The sequence below is a fragment of the Ornithorhynchus anatinus genome, chromosome X1 (genome assembly GCF_004115215.2).
Source record: "Ornithorhynchus anatinus isolate Pmale09 chromosome X1, mOrnAna1.pri.v4, whole genome shotgun sequence".
In the NCBI taxonomy this organism is placed as follows: Eukaryota; Metazoa; Chordata; class Mammalia; order Monotremata; family Ornithorhynchidae; genus Ornithorhynchus; species Ornithorhynchus anatinus.
Window position 1 is genome coordinate 96,264,728 of NC_041749.1, and position 17,208 is coordinate 96,281,935.

The following is a 17,208-nucleotide window of genomic DNA, read 5'->3' on the forward strand; positions in this document are numbered from 1 at the left end:
AGTATTGTTCTACATCGTTTATTAAATATCTACTTTCATTTATGCATTTACAAACTTTAATAGTACTTATTTCATAACTCTGCTTCTAGGACATTTGAAAATGCTGTTTGCCAAGGAATTGCTTTTTGTAAAATGAGGTCCATGTACAAAACTAGGCAACATGTTAAAAAAAAAAGTTTCCTTTCATACTTTCAGCTGTCAAGAAAAAAAATGATCAAGTGAAAAAAGAAACAAAACCAAAAAACACTGTGGCTCTTTCATAACTAGTACATGTCAGTGCTCAACTACACGTCCTAATAGGATAGTTCATATTTCACTTGTTGCAATGACTATCTGCTTAAACCTCTTAGGCGGTATAGCATGTGGGTTATGAAGTAAGAAAAATAAATCTTGCTTTTGGCCTGGAGACTCTAGAAACCACCATTTGTCTCTCTACAACATGGCACAGAAAATCCCCTAGGATGAGCCAGCAATGCCCATTCATCCTCAATTTGCATTCAGAGTTCCCTTTAAGAAATTAGCCTCTTCACCAAACCAAAGGCTGAAGGTCTAATATGACCCTGACTCCTTTTATTTAAAGAAATGATCATCAAATTTTAACATTCATAGCATAGAAGCTTAAAAGAAATGTTTAAAACTAAACGTGAGGCCAATTTAACAGCAATATCACTGTGAGACAGGCACTAATGCCACTAGCAACAAGAAATGGCATCACCACAGGATAATTACATAGTTCAAAATGCCCAGGGGCCTGAAAGTCACTACTAATACAATTTGGCAGCAGCCTTATTTGCCTGCTATTTAACCATTTATTACATAGTATTAACACACCAGCTTCAAAGATGAGCTCTCCCTTTAGGACACTCAGGAGTTGCCAATATATTGTGATTACATAATTCATATTGCACAATTGTATAAAAACATAAATACTGGCTAGTCTAATTTTTAAATACAAAATACATGTCACATACTTTTAAATCTAGAATCCTGTTCAAGTGCAATTCAGGTGCTCTCTTTAGTCCTTCCAAGAAAGGGCATTTTGGATATTTTTGGCACAAGTGAAACCTTATGTGCCGACACTTCTAATTACAATACATATACCAGAACCTTTAGAGTAGCAATCATATACATACAGTATGTATAAAACTGGGTATTTACAAATTTACTAAACACACAGATGTAGCTTAGTGGTTGATCTGCACTCCTACATTGGCATTATCCACACTACTAAAAGATTAAACACGACCTACTCCCCCCACCCCCTTATTTCATTTATTAATTTATGCTGGTTGCTGTGGGTTAACATTCATGTGAGGAGGATGTCCTAGAAGACCAATTCTCTGTTTCTGCTTCCTCTGTTCTGTCATCTGGAAAGTTAAAAAGTTTTCTCATTAGACACAGACACTTCCTGTGTTTCAAATCATATAATGAACCATAGATGCACCTCTGTGGTTATGGTTTACACTGAAACCCACTTTCACAAATAACTCACTTCCACTATACCAACACAGATCAAAAAGCATCTCCCCGGGGCAGAATGGGGAATTTGGTCACCTTAATCACTTGAGGCAACATTCGAATAAGCTAATCACAGTTTGTTTCAGGAGGGGGAAAAAGAAATTGAGAGTGAAATCTCAGGGTTCCCCACTTGTTCAATTGCCCAGAGGTGATCCCTGCCTGGACCAAAATATCATGAGCTGCCAGCTCACCTGGCCTGAGCCTGGATTAACCCACTGACTCAGAACTGCAGCTTTTGAGACTGGCCAAAGTTCGAGGAGAAATGGAAGAGGGACGGCTTCGGGTAGGAGACTGAAGAGAGTCTAAGGCCCCAATATCAAGAGGTACTGCCAGGCATCCAAGGGACTTTCATGCCTGGGTGGCTATCCCGGGAACCTGCTGAAATTTGAAGATCCAAAAGGCCACTGGAACCCCCATTTTCAAAGTTCCACCTCTACCTCCATATGGTGGCACCCTAGGTGTCACCCTATTAGCCCCTCCCTTCCCCATCCCACCTCCTGGATCCCCCAAGAGAGAAAGCTGCAGGGCCATGGGGGAAATGCCCTTAACCCCTGCAAGGTCTCCAACTTAGCCAAACCACTTTTGGTAGCACTGAGGTTGAAATGTCATAAACATCATACAAATAAGAAGTCCACCATATTTCTGTTGAGAAGCTGACATTTAAGAAATCTGAACAATGAACCAAGTCAAAGATGCTGTATTTATTACCCTGCCAGGGCATTTTATTGAATGACTAAGGAGGATTAGGCAACCGATAGTAGTCAAGGAAATGCCTGTGGTCTACACAATTAATATTACCTAATATGCTCCATTTGCCTAAGGATTAGTTAACTTTTGGAATCAATGATGCACCAGTCCTTAAGCTTTCTGCTTTCCACCGATACTGAAGAATGATTTATCATTTGAATGCGATGGATAATGGAACTGGGGTTTAAGTGGCTCCGAGAAGGCAAAAGGGAGACTATGCATGCACTTGTGTTCCTATGTATATTTTTATTTATTTCTACATTCATTTAGCTGTTTCATCCTGATATATTTGTACTACTTTCAGCTAGATCCTTTTCCTCCTACTCCCACTATTTGTAAATAATTTTGTCTGCCTGCCTCCCCCATTAGGTTGTAAGCTCCTTAAGGGCAGGGAATATGTCTTATTTTTGTTGCACTCCCCCAAATCCTTAGCACTTAATAATAATAATAATAACGTTGGTATTTGTTAAGCGCTTACTAAGTGCAGAGCACTGTTCTAAGCACTGGGATACAGGGTAATCAGGTTGTCCCACATGAGGCTCACAATTAATCCCCATGTTACAGATGAAGTCACTGAGGCACAGAGAAGTTAAGTGACTTGCCCACAGTCACACAGCTGTCAAGTGGCAGAGCCGGGATTCGAACCCACGACCTCTGACTCCCAAGCCTGTGCCCTTCTTGCCACTAAGCCACGCTGCTTCCCTTAATAGGCAATAGGCACTTCAATAGGCACTTGATAAATATCATCGATTGATTTACTTGGTAAGTATACGAAGGTTGTCAATGAGTTAATCTCCATATCCACAGAGGACTGAACAAAAGTCAGTGATCTGAAATGATCGTGGCAGGATAAAAGTTTGGTCGGACATAAAAGTGGTGGACCCTAAATAGGTTATCAAGGAGAGTTTGGACTTTGCCATCCCTAGTGATCTTTAAAGAAAGAATAAAGAAGGGTGTGTCCTGGATGGCCTGAACCAGTTAATTCCACTAGACTGGCAACTTTCTTGAAGGCAGGGTTTGGGTCCTACCAAATCTATTGTATGGAACTCTTCCAAGATCTTAGTACAGAGCTCTGCATATAATCAGTGCTCAATAAATACTGCTGATTGATTGATCCCAGGGTCTCTTCCAACTCTTTTTTTTTTTAATGGTATTTGTTAAGAACTTACTATGTCCCAGGCACTATTCTAAGCACTGGGGTAGATACAAGCTAATCCGCCTGGACATGATCCCTGTCATTCATTCATTCAATCATATTTATTGGATGCAGAGCACTGTACTAAGTGCTACAGAAAGTACAATACAACAATAAACGGTCACATTCCCTGCCCACAACGAGTTTAAAGGTCGGGCTAGGTGGGGGGAGACAGGCAACAATACAAATAAATAAAATGACAGATATGTACATAAGTGCTGTGGGGGTGGGCTGGGGGGGAAGAGCAAACGGAGCCAGACAGGACAATGCAGAAGGAAGTGGGAGATGAGGAGATGAGTGGGAGATGTGCCTTCAATAAAGGCTTTGAAGGAGGCGGGGAGAGTAATTGTCTGTTGGATATGAGGAGGTAGAACATTCTGGGCTACAGGTAGGACATGGGCTAGGTGGTCAGCGACGAGACAGGTGAGATCGAGGCACAGTGAGAAGGTGGAAAGAAGCGAAGTGAGGTAAGAGCGGGCAAGGTGATTGATGGAGTACTTTAAAGCCAACGGTGAGGGGTTTTTGGTTGATACGGAGGTGGATGGGCAGCCACTGGAGTTTTTTGAAGGGGTGGGTGGCTGACATGTCCTGAACATTTTTATGGAAAAATGATCTGAGCAGCAGAGCGCTGTGCTACATGGGGCTCACAGTCTTAATCCCTATTTTACTGATGAGGTAACTGAAGGCCAGAGAAGTGAAGTGACTTGCCCAAGGTCCCAGCAGATACGTGGTGGAGCTGGAATTAGAATCCAGACCCTCACCCAGGTCCTTCTGACTCTCCCAGGCCTGAGCTCTATCCACTAAGCCATGCTGCTTCTCTATAATTACTAGACAGGGAAGAATTTCTGTCTGCTTATCTGAGCATGGGCAGCAGCATCAAAGGGGAATGGAGTAGTACCTTATTTCCATGGCACCATCCACCAGCCGCGATCATACAGTTACAAACTCTTAGCGCCTCGAAACTTTACCAGGGAAAACCACTAAACTCTCATTCTAGTACAGCTGCTCTGGTCACGGTGAGGAGCTTTGCTTCAGATGGTAATATCCTGGGAGTGTTTTGAAAGTTCAAATTGTAATAAATGGTAGTACCCTGTCATCATTTTTGTGGGCTCAAACAAAGTCAAGCCATCTAGGCTAAGAATCACAGTCACTGAGGGGACTGTTAGTTCGGCTCTAGGCACAAAACTGCAAAAGTTAATGTGCAGACCCTTCAAAGAAGGGTTTTCAGGGGGAAAAACATGGTATCCACATAGTTACTGAATAAATTCACAAAAAACTAGTTAAGATTCTGAGATCAGATTCTGGCTTCATCTTACAATGTCTATTAACCTCCTGAACAAGGTTGAATTCTATATTATAATCATAGAGTCTCTGCACCCAATAGGAACAAAACCCAGAGCTTGATTTCAAATGATTTTTAGGCCTGTACTTTTGACACTGTCAGGAGCACTGCTGATGAAAATTCGGGATTTCAGCCTATTAAAAAAAAACAAAAAACCAAAAACCTTTGGGTACCCGTGAAGAGGATTTCCCTCTGCCAGATAATTGGGCTATCAAAAATGTGTTTCTCTTCAGATGTCTAACCCACGGTTCATTTCCATGGTTTCAGCTTCCTCCGATTGTCAGACAGACAGAAGCCGAAGGCTGGAATGGAAAACTGGCACTTTAGTAGGTTTGCAGAAAGGAGAAGAAGCGCAAACAAATGCCAGAATAGTCAGCCCCAGGCTGAGGCCTCCGTCCAGTACTCCAATCGGAAGGGTGTGTGTGTCTGGAATTTTAGCCTGGAAATGTTACAGACCCAAACTCATACACGACGCTGTTTTGTTTATGGGAATCTTCAGCAGCAAGAAGCATCTCAGGCCAGGGCTACCAATGGAATACTTTTTGGCTCCTCAGTGCCTTTTCTCAAGACATTTCAACTAAATCTACAATCACCTCTTGGGAATACTCAGCAGCAAGAAACATCTCGGGCCAGGGTTACCGATTAAACCCTTTCGGGCTCCTTAGTGCATCTCCTCAAGACAATTCAACCAAATCTACAATCATCTCATCCTGTTTCGTGCCTCTTGAGATTTTTCTCTTTTCAATTAGTGTGCTATGTGGCATCAGTTCCAAAGAATAGAAGGCTACCTCCTTTGCACACAGGGGAGTTTCTCCTGTGTAGTCTCACACTGCTCTTTAGTTGAATTTCACTCAGACCAACCACTGATCACAAAGACACCACCCAAAAGTTGTCACATTTCAATCTTCTTAATTTAATCATATCTTTGTAGTCTCTTTAGCAAGCTATTAGTGCCTCAGAAGTAAAGGTCTAAGAAGTGATAATTTCCACAAGTGTGGTTTGCTAGAACCTAAAACTTGAAGCTCACACTGAAACAATACCCATTTCATCCTATACCCTTTCCTGCTCGTCAAATTTTGAAAATTACAGCTTTTCAAATATTCAGTTTGAACTCAATAGGAAGCAAGGCTGCCTTTTTAGGTCATCTACATCCACAGAGAAATCTGTAAGTCTAGCACTCAGTGTGGTTTGGCATTATTGAGTCGGACAACAAGCAACAACAGGATAATAGAACAGGTGTGGCTTTTCGAGTCATGGGCAGAAGAAATATTTGAGAAGAGCTTAATAAAATCTATATGCTTGGAGACAGGATGAGCAAATTTCAGTCATCTATTGTCAGGTTCTAAATAATTTAGTTAGGGCTCTGCACTGGAAGGAAGTCTGAACAATATTTTATGAATGCCACAATGTACCTACAATAGAATTCAATAGTCCTTGAAACAATGCTCCTTTTGTCTTTCATTAGCACTTTTTATGCAAGTTTTCTGTTCATGCAGGAGTTTTGCGAGTATTAACTCCTGCAATACAGTTTATCTACTGTCTTCCCCATAAGACTGTAAGCTTCTCAAGGGTAGGGCTTTACTTCTCTCATATGTTCTGCAAGTGCCCCACCAATGCTCCACACAGAGTAGTCACACAACAAACGGCATCACTGTGAACGTCTTGTGCAGCAGGCTAGTGTTATATCTGTTTCAGTATACTTTCCCCCCTGCCAACATACAGAGACAGAGAGCGCAATAGGATGCATGATTTTGCATCAGGCCAATAGCACAGCCAAGTGTGGGACAGAAAGATTGGTCTGCTGTAAACATACTTGACTCGCTTTGATCAAAAAAATCCTTAAGGACACAAGCTTCTTAATTAGCGCTCCATGGGTTAATAATGCGGAGATGCATTTAAGAAGCAGGAGCATTAGGTGGAATATGCGGTATGGAGAAGTGATTTGATCCATAATATAAGAGCTCTATTATACAAGATTACAGAGATTAGTAGCATGGTCTCCAGGAAAGAGCCCAGGACTGAGAGTCAGGAGACCTGGGATCTAATCCAGTTATTAATAACACTAATAGTAATAATGGCATTTGTTAAGTGCTTACTTTGTGCCAAGCACTGTTCTAAGCACTGGGGTAGATACAAGGTAATCAAGCTGTCCCACGTGGGGCTCACACTCTTAATCCCCATTTTACAGAGGAGGTAATTGAGGCACAGAGAAGTGAAGTGACTTGCCCAAAGTCACATAGCTGACAAGTGGAGCGGGATTAGAACCCAGGACCTCTGACTTCCAAGCCCGTGCTCTTTCCCCTAACCTACATTGCTTCTGCTTGCTTCTGCAGTTCTGCTACTTGCCTATGTGACAATGGGCAAGGCACTTAACTTCCCTGTGCCTCAGTTTCCTTGCCTGTAAAAAAGGGATGACAAACCTGTTCACCTTAGACCAGGGAGCCCCATTTGGGACAGGTACTGTGTCTGATCTGATTGTTTTGTGTCTACCCCAGTGCTCAGTGCACATTCCTTTTTAATTTGTATTTTTTTTGGTATTTGTTAAGCATTTACTATGTGCCAGGCATTGGACTAAGCTCTGGAATAGATAGTTGGGTTAGCCACAGTCCACGTCCCACATGGGACTCACCATCTTAATCCCCATTTTACAGATGAGGTAAGTGAGGCACCGAGAAGTTAAATGGCTTGCCCAAGGCACACAGCAAACAAGTGGCAGAGCTGGGATTAGAACCCAGATCCTCTGACTCCAGGGCCAATGCTCTTTCCCCTAATCAGTCATATCTATTGAGCGCTTAATATGTGCAGAGCACTGTACTAAGCGCTTGGGAGAGTACACTATAACAGAATTAGCTGACATGTTCCCTGCCCATAACGAGCTCACAGTCCAGAGGACTGTGTGAAACTAGATCACGCTGCTTCTCTATTGCTTGGAACATAGTAAGCGTTTGACAAATACCAAAAAGTTTATGAATTTCCTCATCTTCTCCCATTTCTGCTCCCCCAAATTATTTGACATGAGACTTTTAAGGTAATTGTGGTATTTGTTAGGTGCTCACTATGTGCCAGGCACTGTTCTAAGCACTGGGGTGGATATCAGCAAATAGGAATGGACACAGTCCCTGTCCCAGATGAGGTTCATAGTCTTAATCCCCACTTGTCAGATGAGGTATCTAAGGCACAGAGAAGTGAAGTGACTAGCCCACGGTCACACAGCAGACTCGTGGTGGAGCGGGATTTAGAACCCAGATCCTTCTGATCCCTAGGCCCATGCTTTATCCACTAGGCCAAGGTCTTCTAAGAACAACAACAACAAAAAAAAAATACTTTCGCTAACCAAGTTTTAATACCCAGAATGGGGGTTTACCAATTGGAATGTTAGAGAAAAGCCAAAAAAACAAAACCCCAAAACCTGAAAAAGACTGGAAACCAAATGCTCTCAAATTAAAATCAGTTATTGCTCCATTATAGTAAATTGTGGACCAACACATTCACAAGCTTTCCAAATGCTGGAGAAGTTTTTGTCTATGCCACCATAATGTGTCCGAGCGTGAAGCTCTATTTCTGAGTTCATGTTTTCTCCTCATTCGCTATTTGCCAAACTTCTTTCTATAGGGTGGTGAGAAGGCTGGGATTAACACAACTGCCATTTGAAAACAATATGTTTTTATCAAATTCTGCTAGTTTCTGAGGTGAATTCTTTTTGAAATGTCGAATAGTACGTATAATCTTTAAGATGGAAAATGAGAATTATATTTTTATGGAAACCGATGATTCCCAGAAGTCTATCCAGCGGGCTGATTCGCAAAGCAAATGCATAAAAAGACTCGCATTATGTAATCTGGAAATGTTAGTGATAACTTGCTCTGGAAATAGGTTTTTCCCCAATATGAACAGGCGATAGACTGAATACGTCACACTGTTAAAATATCTGATAACTTAAGCTAGAGGTGCCCCGGTCTGGAAATCATTCCTTTTCATCTACTGGCCCGCTGGATAACCTCAGGCAAGTCACAATCAATCAGTCATCTTTATTGAGGGCTTTCTGCATGCAGAGCACTGTACTAGGCGCTTGGAAGAGTAGACTATAACAGAGTTGGTAGACACATCCCCTGCCCTCAAGAAGCTCTCGGTCTAGAGGGGGAGGAAGACATTAAAATAAATCACAGATCCATCCGTAAGTGCTGTGGGGCTGTGGGTGAGGTGAATAAAGGGATCAAATCCAAATGCAAGGGCAACACAGGAGGGAGAGGGAGTAGGGGAAATGAGGGCTTAGTCAGGAACTGGGCCCCAGTTTTCTCATCTGTAAAATGGGGATAATAATACCTGCCTCTCCCTGCCTCCCGGGGCTGTGTGAGGATAAAATGAGATCACTGATGTGAAAACACATCAGAAAGAAAAATACATACTCTACAGAAATCAAGGTATTATTATTACTGTTATATTTTCTTGATAAAAGTATTCTGGAACTTGTAAGAGTCTTCCCATTAATCAACCTATTTATCTCTGCAGTTTTATTACATCTTAAGAACAAATTCATTCAATAGTATTTATTGAGCGCTTACTATGTGCAGAGCACTGTACTAAGCGCTTGGGATGAACAAGTCGGCAACAGATAGAGACAGTCCCTGCCGTTTGACGGGCTTACAGTCTAATCGGGGGAGACGGACAGACGAGAACAATGGCAATAAACAGAGTCAAGGGGAAGAACATCTCGTAAAAACAATGGCAACTAAATAGAATCAAGGCGATGTACAATTCATTAACAAAATAAATAGGGTAACGAAAATATATACAGTTGAGCGGACGAGTACGGTGCTGTGGGGATGGGAAGGGAGAGGTGGAGGAGCAGAGGGAAAAGGGGAAAATGAGGGTTTAGCTGCGGAGAGGTAAAGGGGGGATGGCAGAGGGAGTAGAGGGAGAAGAGGAGCTCAGTCTGGGAACGCCTCTTGGAGGAGGTGAGTTTTAAGTAGGGTTTTGAAGAGGGAAAGAGAATCAGTTTGGCGGAGGTAAGGAAGGAGGGCGTTCCAGGACCGCGGGAGGACGTGACCCAGGGGTCGACGGCGGGATAGGCGAGACCGAGGGACGGTGAGGAGGTGGGCGGCAGAGGAGCAGAGCGTGCGGGGTGGGCGGTAGAAAGAGAGAAGGGAGGAGAGGTAGGAAGGGGCAAGGTGATGGAGAGCCTTGAAGCCTAGAGTGAGGAGTTTTTGTTTGGAGCGGAGGTTGATAGGCAACCACTGGAGTTGTTTAAGAAGGGGAGTGACAGGCCCAGATCGTTTCTGCAGGAAGATGAGCTGGGCAGCGGAGTGAAGAATAGACTGGAGCAGGGCGAGAGAGGAGGAAGGGAGGTCAGAGAGAAGGCTGACACAGTAGTCTAGCCGGGATATAACGAGAGCCCGTCCACCTTGTTTTCATTCCCAGCAAGGAAACATTTGAAAACAGGGGCTGCTTGCCAGCTTTAAAAGTAGACGCTTAAAGAGAAGGGCAGAAGTCAAATCTTTTAGATGGAATTGGCTTCAAACAGAAGAGCCCTAGAATCTCTTAATAAATATCAAAGCCCATAGAAGACCCAGGACAATGCCTTTTTCTTGATGGAACTACAAGTTTGCCTTTAATGGAAACCCTCTGGCTTCTTCTAAGCGAATACTCATAATGTGATGAAGATGCTTCGTCTCTCTGTGCCCATGTGACCTAGCACTGCTCGCTTCTCCTTGAACATTGTGGATTAGCAAAGGAGAATGTAATGTAGAGACTGAAAGAGCATCCAGTGCTGGCCCGTACTTCCCTCCAAGACTGATCTCTCCAGAAGTGCAGAATAATTGGCAATAGGAAGACCAGTTGCGAGAGTGAGGTACCGTTCAAAGTCTCTCTGCTTGGCGGCACATCACCCCCAAGAAAGCTCATAACGAAGATTTGCTACAGGCAAACGTTTCAATCAGCTGCTCCCAGAATGCTAAAACCGTGCAAGTGTCTTGGAGTGGCAGAAACCTGCCCCATGGACCAAAATGCCCCCAATTGAGACCGATAACGAGAAAAGAACAGGCATAGTGGATTTTTGTTTGGCTGGCATTTACACCCTGCCTGAAGGGGCAGGAATGTCACAGTTCAGGAACGATTGATAGGAGAAACAATGGATAGGCTGGGCTGTTGTCTTTAGAGAATGGTACTGCATTCCACCAGGGGACAAACAATTCTTTTTCTTTGGTACAGAAGGTTTGGATTCCAGCATGGTTCTCCACAGGACTTTTAACACCTAAATTATAACATCTAATTTAACTGGCATTTCTAGAGCTAACTGCAAAAGGGAGAAGACGGTAACCACTGCATTAGTAGCTGCTGTAAGGAGTTTACCTCTCCTCGGGGGGGGGGGGGGGGGGGGGGGAGCAGCTGCAAAAAACGAACAGTTTAGTCCTGTGAAGCATTCAACGGATATTTCACAGCAGGAGTTAAAAGTTGATCAAAAATTAAGCAAAAATAATCTGGTTAGGTCTCCATTAGTTTTCCTTATTTAGATAATTACTACCAAATTTAGTGTGGAACACAGACTTCATAAATAAGGATTTATCCCCTTTTCACTGGATAACTTTATTTACATCTTTGTACATATGAAAGCAAATAACTTAAAGACTACTACTGTCTAGGGACAGGACTCGACTGAATTCTATTTCTGTTAAAACCAAATTAGAATTGGATTCATTCATCTGATATTTGCCTCAGCCCCACAGCACTTATGTTGCATGTCTATGAATTATTATAAATTATGTATTTGTGGTCTGTCTCCCCCTCTAGATTCTAAGCTCCTCGTGGGCATGAAATGTGTCTACCAACTCTGGTATTGTACTCTCCCAAGTGCTTAGTACAGTGCTCCGCATACAGTGAGTGCTCAATAAATACCACTGATGATGATGGTCATTAGAACCTTCTGTGGGCAGCCTCTGACAAGAGTGAATGCTGAGCATACCGCTAGGTTGGCAAAATTCACTTACATATATACATTAACAAGTAAATGGAGAGAATTTAATTAATTCACATATGCCTCCACACACTCTCAAGATTTTGGAGTCTTACAAGAAACCGCCAGTCTTGCACAAGCTGGGCATTTGTTACCACTGTGCAAAATTGATCATTTTGCTATGCAATTTCAAAAGTGCTACAAGGATGTTCTGCTACTGAAATAGTAATAACCCAAATCCCAGGTACACAGGCGTGCCATGCCAGGTCTGTAGCTCATCCACGATACCAAGCAGTCAGAAAATTTTATAAATCTCCCCGGCCTTCAGATTCAAGATGTCTGATATTTCAGTTCAAACTTCTTGAGCTTTATTCTTCCCATACCTAAGTACGAGAGCGTTTTTTCTTGGTACCAATACTCACTGACCCTTGCCCCCAGGCACTGGCTGGGAAGTGGACTACCCATTTTACAATGGGACACAAAAGATAAGAGAGGAGATTAAGTGAATCTGAAATCTGTGATTTAATTCCCTCCTTAGTCTGGGTAATACAACCAATCCCAGAGAAGGCCCAGGACCTCTGGGGAGATTCCCCTCCTTAGGTTGATGTCTCTCCCAGCGATGTGAAAATCTCAATGTATTTTTGATTGCTGGTTTCATTTTACCACTCATTTTATTTTATTTTTTGAGGAGGGGGTGGGGATGGATGGGGGAATATAAGGTAAGGGGAGGGGAGAAATACAATAAAACAGGGAAGCAGTGTGATCTAGTGGAAAGAGCTCAGGTCTGGCAGTCAGAGGACTTGGATTCTTACCCTGGCTCTGCCATTTGCCTGCTGTGTGACCTTGGGCAAGTCACTTAGCTTCTCTGTGTCCCAGTTTCCTCATCTGTAACATGGGGATTAAGACTGTGAGACAGGAACTGAGACGTAGGACAGGAACTCAGGGCTCATGAGTTCGAATCCCAGCTCTGCCACTTGGCTGTGTGACTGTGGGCAAGTCACTTAACTTCTCTGGGCCTCAGTTCCCTCATCTGTAAAATGGGGATTAAGACTGTGAGCCCCACGTGGGACAACCTGATTCCCCTATGTCTACCCCAGCGCTTAGAACAGTGCTCGGCACATAGTAAGCGCTTAACAAATACCAACATTATTATTATTAACTGTGTCCAACCCGACTGCCTTGCATCTATCCCAGCACTTAATACAATGCCTGGCACATAGTAAGCACTTAACAAAAAACACAATTCTTCTTCTTTTACATATTATTATTATTACCTGATCCTTCAGTTCTGACAGCTGACCAGAAAGATTGGTAACTAGCTTCATGGTAGACTCCAGCTTCTCCTGCAGATTCCTCAGCTCATTCTGTTCTCCTTCGGAGTCACTGCTCACCAGTGACATGGCTCGCATCCGAGGGAACCAATCCAGGTTTCTTTCCTAGGATTTACACCCAAAGGGAAAAAATAATTATTTCCAGTAGAAGACACAAAGACTCAAGGAAATGGCAGTGCAGACTATCAATTGTGCACCATAAAATATCCATCACCTCTGCAATCAGCTTGATGTCTACCACTGTTCAATATTTCCAACAGTCTCACTGAGTAATACTCTGCTAATGCACACTCCATGGCTATAAAAAGGGATTTAATATTACTAGTAGCTGACACTTGCTTGGTGCTAGATACTGCTGGAGAAAAAGGGATAAAGACCTTCATATTTTCGTTTATTTTGTTGCTCTACTACTTCATCCAAACTTTTCCATCCAAGAGCAGGTGCAACCTGAATAAATGAGCCCCGTTTGAGTGTCAGGAATACATTTTGTCTTGCAGGGGTGGTGGGGGGGAGGGAGAAGGGAGAGGTCTTAATTAGGGTGATAAGTGTGGTAGGAAATTGCAGTTTCGTTTCATTTCTTGTCCCATCACAATCCTCTTGACCTTGAATTCCAATGGTCTCCGGAAACTCAGGCATAGTTTTACAAATAAGGGGGAAGAGGAACATAATGCTGTTCCCTAAGAAACCAGGAGCACTGTAACTGACGGTGCTTCTTAACACACAGGACAAGAAGCACCTTTCAAAGCATCCAGTAAAAGAAAGTATTTTCAACAATTCTCCACAAGGCATTCAAATCAGAGTTAGACATGCTTACACCCGGAGGCTTGAAATGACATGGTTTATTACCACGGAAGCTGCAGAAGAGTTGAAAGCCAATAATAAGAGTGTAAGAATAAAACACACCACAGTCCTGACACTTTCTTCACACTGCTCTTAACTTAGGTCAGGTCACCGGCTTAATTGACAGAGCTCAGTGGGTGGTAATTGTGATCACTTCCATTTCCTGTACAGAATCTAACCCAGTCGTTCCTGAACTTTACTGAGTGGAGGCACCCTAAATTGTGTTTTCACGGTACCCCCCTCCTCCCACAGTACAATTGGGCGGCTCTATTAAACCAAAGATCTTTTCCCCGCTGGGACAGATTTTGATTAAGTACGGCTTTTATAGATTGAGATTCATTTCAAGTAATCGCGGAAACACTTTTAGCAAACATCAGAATAAGTGTTAGGAAAAGTCAATTTTCAGAATCGCTAATCAAAGAAAGTCAAATCACTGAAGATCAGTGAAAACCCTTTTTGGTCGTCTGTCTTACATGCAGCGAATGTATGTCCTTTAGCTGGACTCTCTACATTGTCTCTTAACTGTAGTCTCGCCCTCTTCAGATCTGAACAAACCAAAGAACAAACGACGACGACCCTAAATGTAAAAGCCAACCTCCCAGTCCCTGGCTGCCGGCCTGCCTACAGGTTAAGTAAGATGTAGGAGATTTGGGGGAACGTTGACATTTGCTTTAAAGGTCAAACAGATGGGCTTAAAAAACAGATCTGACAGTTTATGGGAATAAAAGTTTACATACATTCTGATCTAGCCCCACCACTCTGTCATCCTCTTAGTGGGTCCTGGCGTCCCCACTGGGAACTTCTGGTCTAACCCAACACTCAACTCCAACTGTTTAGGGATTGTAATGAGAAACACCAAAAGTGCAGTCTTTGAATTGATTGGTTGGGGATTCACTTTCCGAACGAAGGAAAGTGTTCCTTTAAATTCATCTTTGTGAAATGGACCATGAATTTAACACCACTTTGGGGGAAAAGAAGAATTCCCAATTTGAGATAGTGAAGATGGCTCATGGGGAAAGAACAAAAAAGGGTCATTCTTTCTTGGCAGTTCAAGTCCCCTGGTGTCTATCACTTACATGAGTTAACAAAGGATGGATTTTGGCACACCCCTATCGGAGCTAGGGAGATCAACTTTGAGAAGGTTGATCTACAATCAATCCCACGTTGGCTTTACTTCACCAGCCAGACGATCAGGAGGCTTTGGTATGTCGCATGTGCATGCACTAAGGAGATCACACCCTTACACTCCGATTCCAGCTCCTTCCCTGATTTGGCTCCCTCCCAAATGCCTTAATCCCCAGTCTATCATCACTCCCACCCTTTAACTACCACGCCTTTCATCAGACAGCTGCTACTGACGTGCACTTCCTCCTGCTGGAATGATCTACGGACCTGATCACGGGTGCTTAATCCAAGTTCAGATAATAATCTCTGTCCATCTGGGGAAGACTCAGTGTTCTGGCCTCAGTCTCCCAAAATGCTTTCAGGTTTGGGTGACAATTTCACTTGGGACAGTTTTGTAAATATTCATTTAGATGCAAGTCACCAGGAGAGTTATTATTCACCAGCTACCCTTGTCTCCCTGGGACCCTAACGTCTCCTCCAAGAGGCCTTCCCTGACTAAGCCCTCCTTTCCTCTTCTCCCACTCCCTTCTGCATCGCCCTGACTTGTTCCCTTTATTCATCACCCCTCTCAGCCCCACAGCATTCCTTCATTCATTCAATCATATTTATTGAGTGCTTACTGTGTGCAGAGCACTGTCCTAAGCCCTTGGGAGAGTACGATATAACGATAAACACATTCCCTGCCCACAGTGAGCTTACAGTGTAGAGGGAGAGAAAGACATTAATATAAATATAAATTAATATAAATATATATTAATATAAATATAATATATACATTAATATAAATGGATTAATGTGGTAGCTGTTTGGATGGAAAGGAAAGGGTGGATTACTTATTTATATTAATGACTTGCTGACTCCCCCCTAGACTGTAAGCTCGATGAGGGCAGTGAATGTGTCTGTTATATTGTATTATTGAATTCTCCCAAGTGCTTAGTACAGTGCTCTGCCCACAGGAAGTGCTCACTAAATACCATCAATTGACTGACTCTAAGGAATCTGACAAGGATATCTCCAGGAGAGTAAGGTCCCCAACAACACCCAGTACAGTCAGTTCTCCTCTAATGTGGTGTTTCATTCTTAAAGAACTCACATTAAGGAAAACTTGCTTTCCAGCATGTGTGACGTAGCCCGCATACGCACAGCCAATTCTGACGCCATCTTGCGCTCTGTTCAGACGCATATTGGCGGAAGAATGCTCCCTAGTTCCCTACTAATGCTCTATCCAAAATGCCCAGTGAAAGCATTCCTTACGGAAGAAGTGAATGGACTCTTGTCTGGTACTATGCCGTCGAGTCATTTTCAACCCATAGCTATGCCATGGACACATGTCTCCCAGAAGGCCCCACCTCCACCTGCAATCGTTCTGGTAGTGTATCCTTGGAATTTTCTTGGTAAAAATACAGAAGTGGTTTACCGTTGCCTCCTTCCACGTGGTAAACTTGGGTCTGTGCCTTTGATTCTCTACCATGCTGCTGCTGCCCAGCATAGGTGAGTTTTGACTTGTAGCAGATTGCCTTCCACTCGCTAGCCACTGCCGCCCAAGCTAGGAATGGAATGGATATGACTCTGCCTGACTTTCCCTCCTGTAGTCGAGACTGGTAGAGTACTGGGAACTCTCCAGGTGAGATCCTGAGAGGGGGAGTGGACTCTATTAGATGCTTAATAAAAACTAAAAATTTGCTTAGCACCAAATCTTACAGAAATGAACAAAGGGGGAAGTCCGTTTTTCAAAACCTAGGCCTCCTTCACCTGGTATCTTTATGTAGAAGTTCTTTAACTGCAAGTCAGACCAACGATGCTGGGGAAAACTGAGACTTCTGCATAAAAAACCACAGGTAATGAATTTCAATCAGTGAATTCTCAAGATACCCTAATTCCCTCACAATCTAGGACAAGGTGTATTGGACATCTCTGAACACAGAAAAGCAAAAGGCAGAGAAAAATTGAATCTTAATGTCATAAAATCACAAAAGAAGGTCTATTTAACTTTTCCTTTTTGCAGGCTGTGTTGCATCCAATAAATAAAAAATCTTGAAGAAACTCAATTTAAAAAAATGTTTTTCACAGAAAGGCAACCTGAAAAGTAATAAGAGCCTTGCAAAAACTGGGTACAGTCTAGGAAATGTTTCCTAAATTGCTTCACTAAGACCAGTAGAAT

General features: G+C 42.9%; 1 protein-coding gene and 1 non-coding gene across 10 annotated transcripts in view; both read right to left on the reverse strand.

Annotated features, from left to right (window-relative positions):
* Window positions 1-2: 2 nt before the first annotated feature.
* The window catches only part of ITPR1 (inositol 1,4,5-trisphosphate receptor type 1), a 336,719-nt gene continuing 319,513 nt past the window's right edge, over window positions 3-17,208 (reverse strand). For all 9 annotated transcript variants that reach the window (XM_029050132.1, XM_029050131.1, XM_029050126.1 and 6 more), the window contains 2 exons: window positions 13,026-13,187; window positions 3-1,367 (listed from right to left, as the gene is read on the reverse strand). In XM_029050132.1, coding sequence (XP_028905965.1) covers window positions 1,281-1,367; window positions 13,026-13,187 — 249 coding nt within the window. In that variant the 3' untranslated portion in view covers window positions 3-1,280. The remainder of the gene's footprint in view (window positions 1,368-13,025; window positions 13,188-17,208) is intronic.
* LOC114806842 lies at window positions 16,549-16,689 on the reverse strand. Its single transcript, XR_003754900.1, has one exon. It is a non-coding gene; the product is annotated as a small nucleolar RNA SNORA7 (small nucleolar RNA).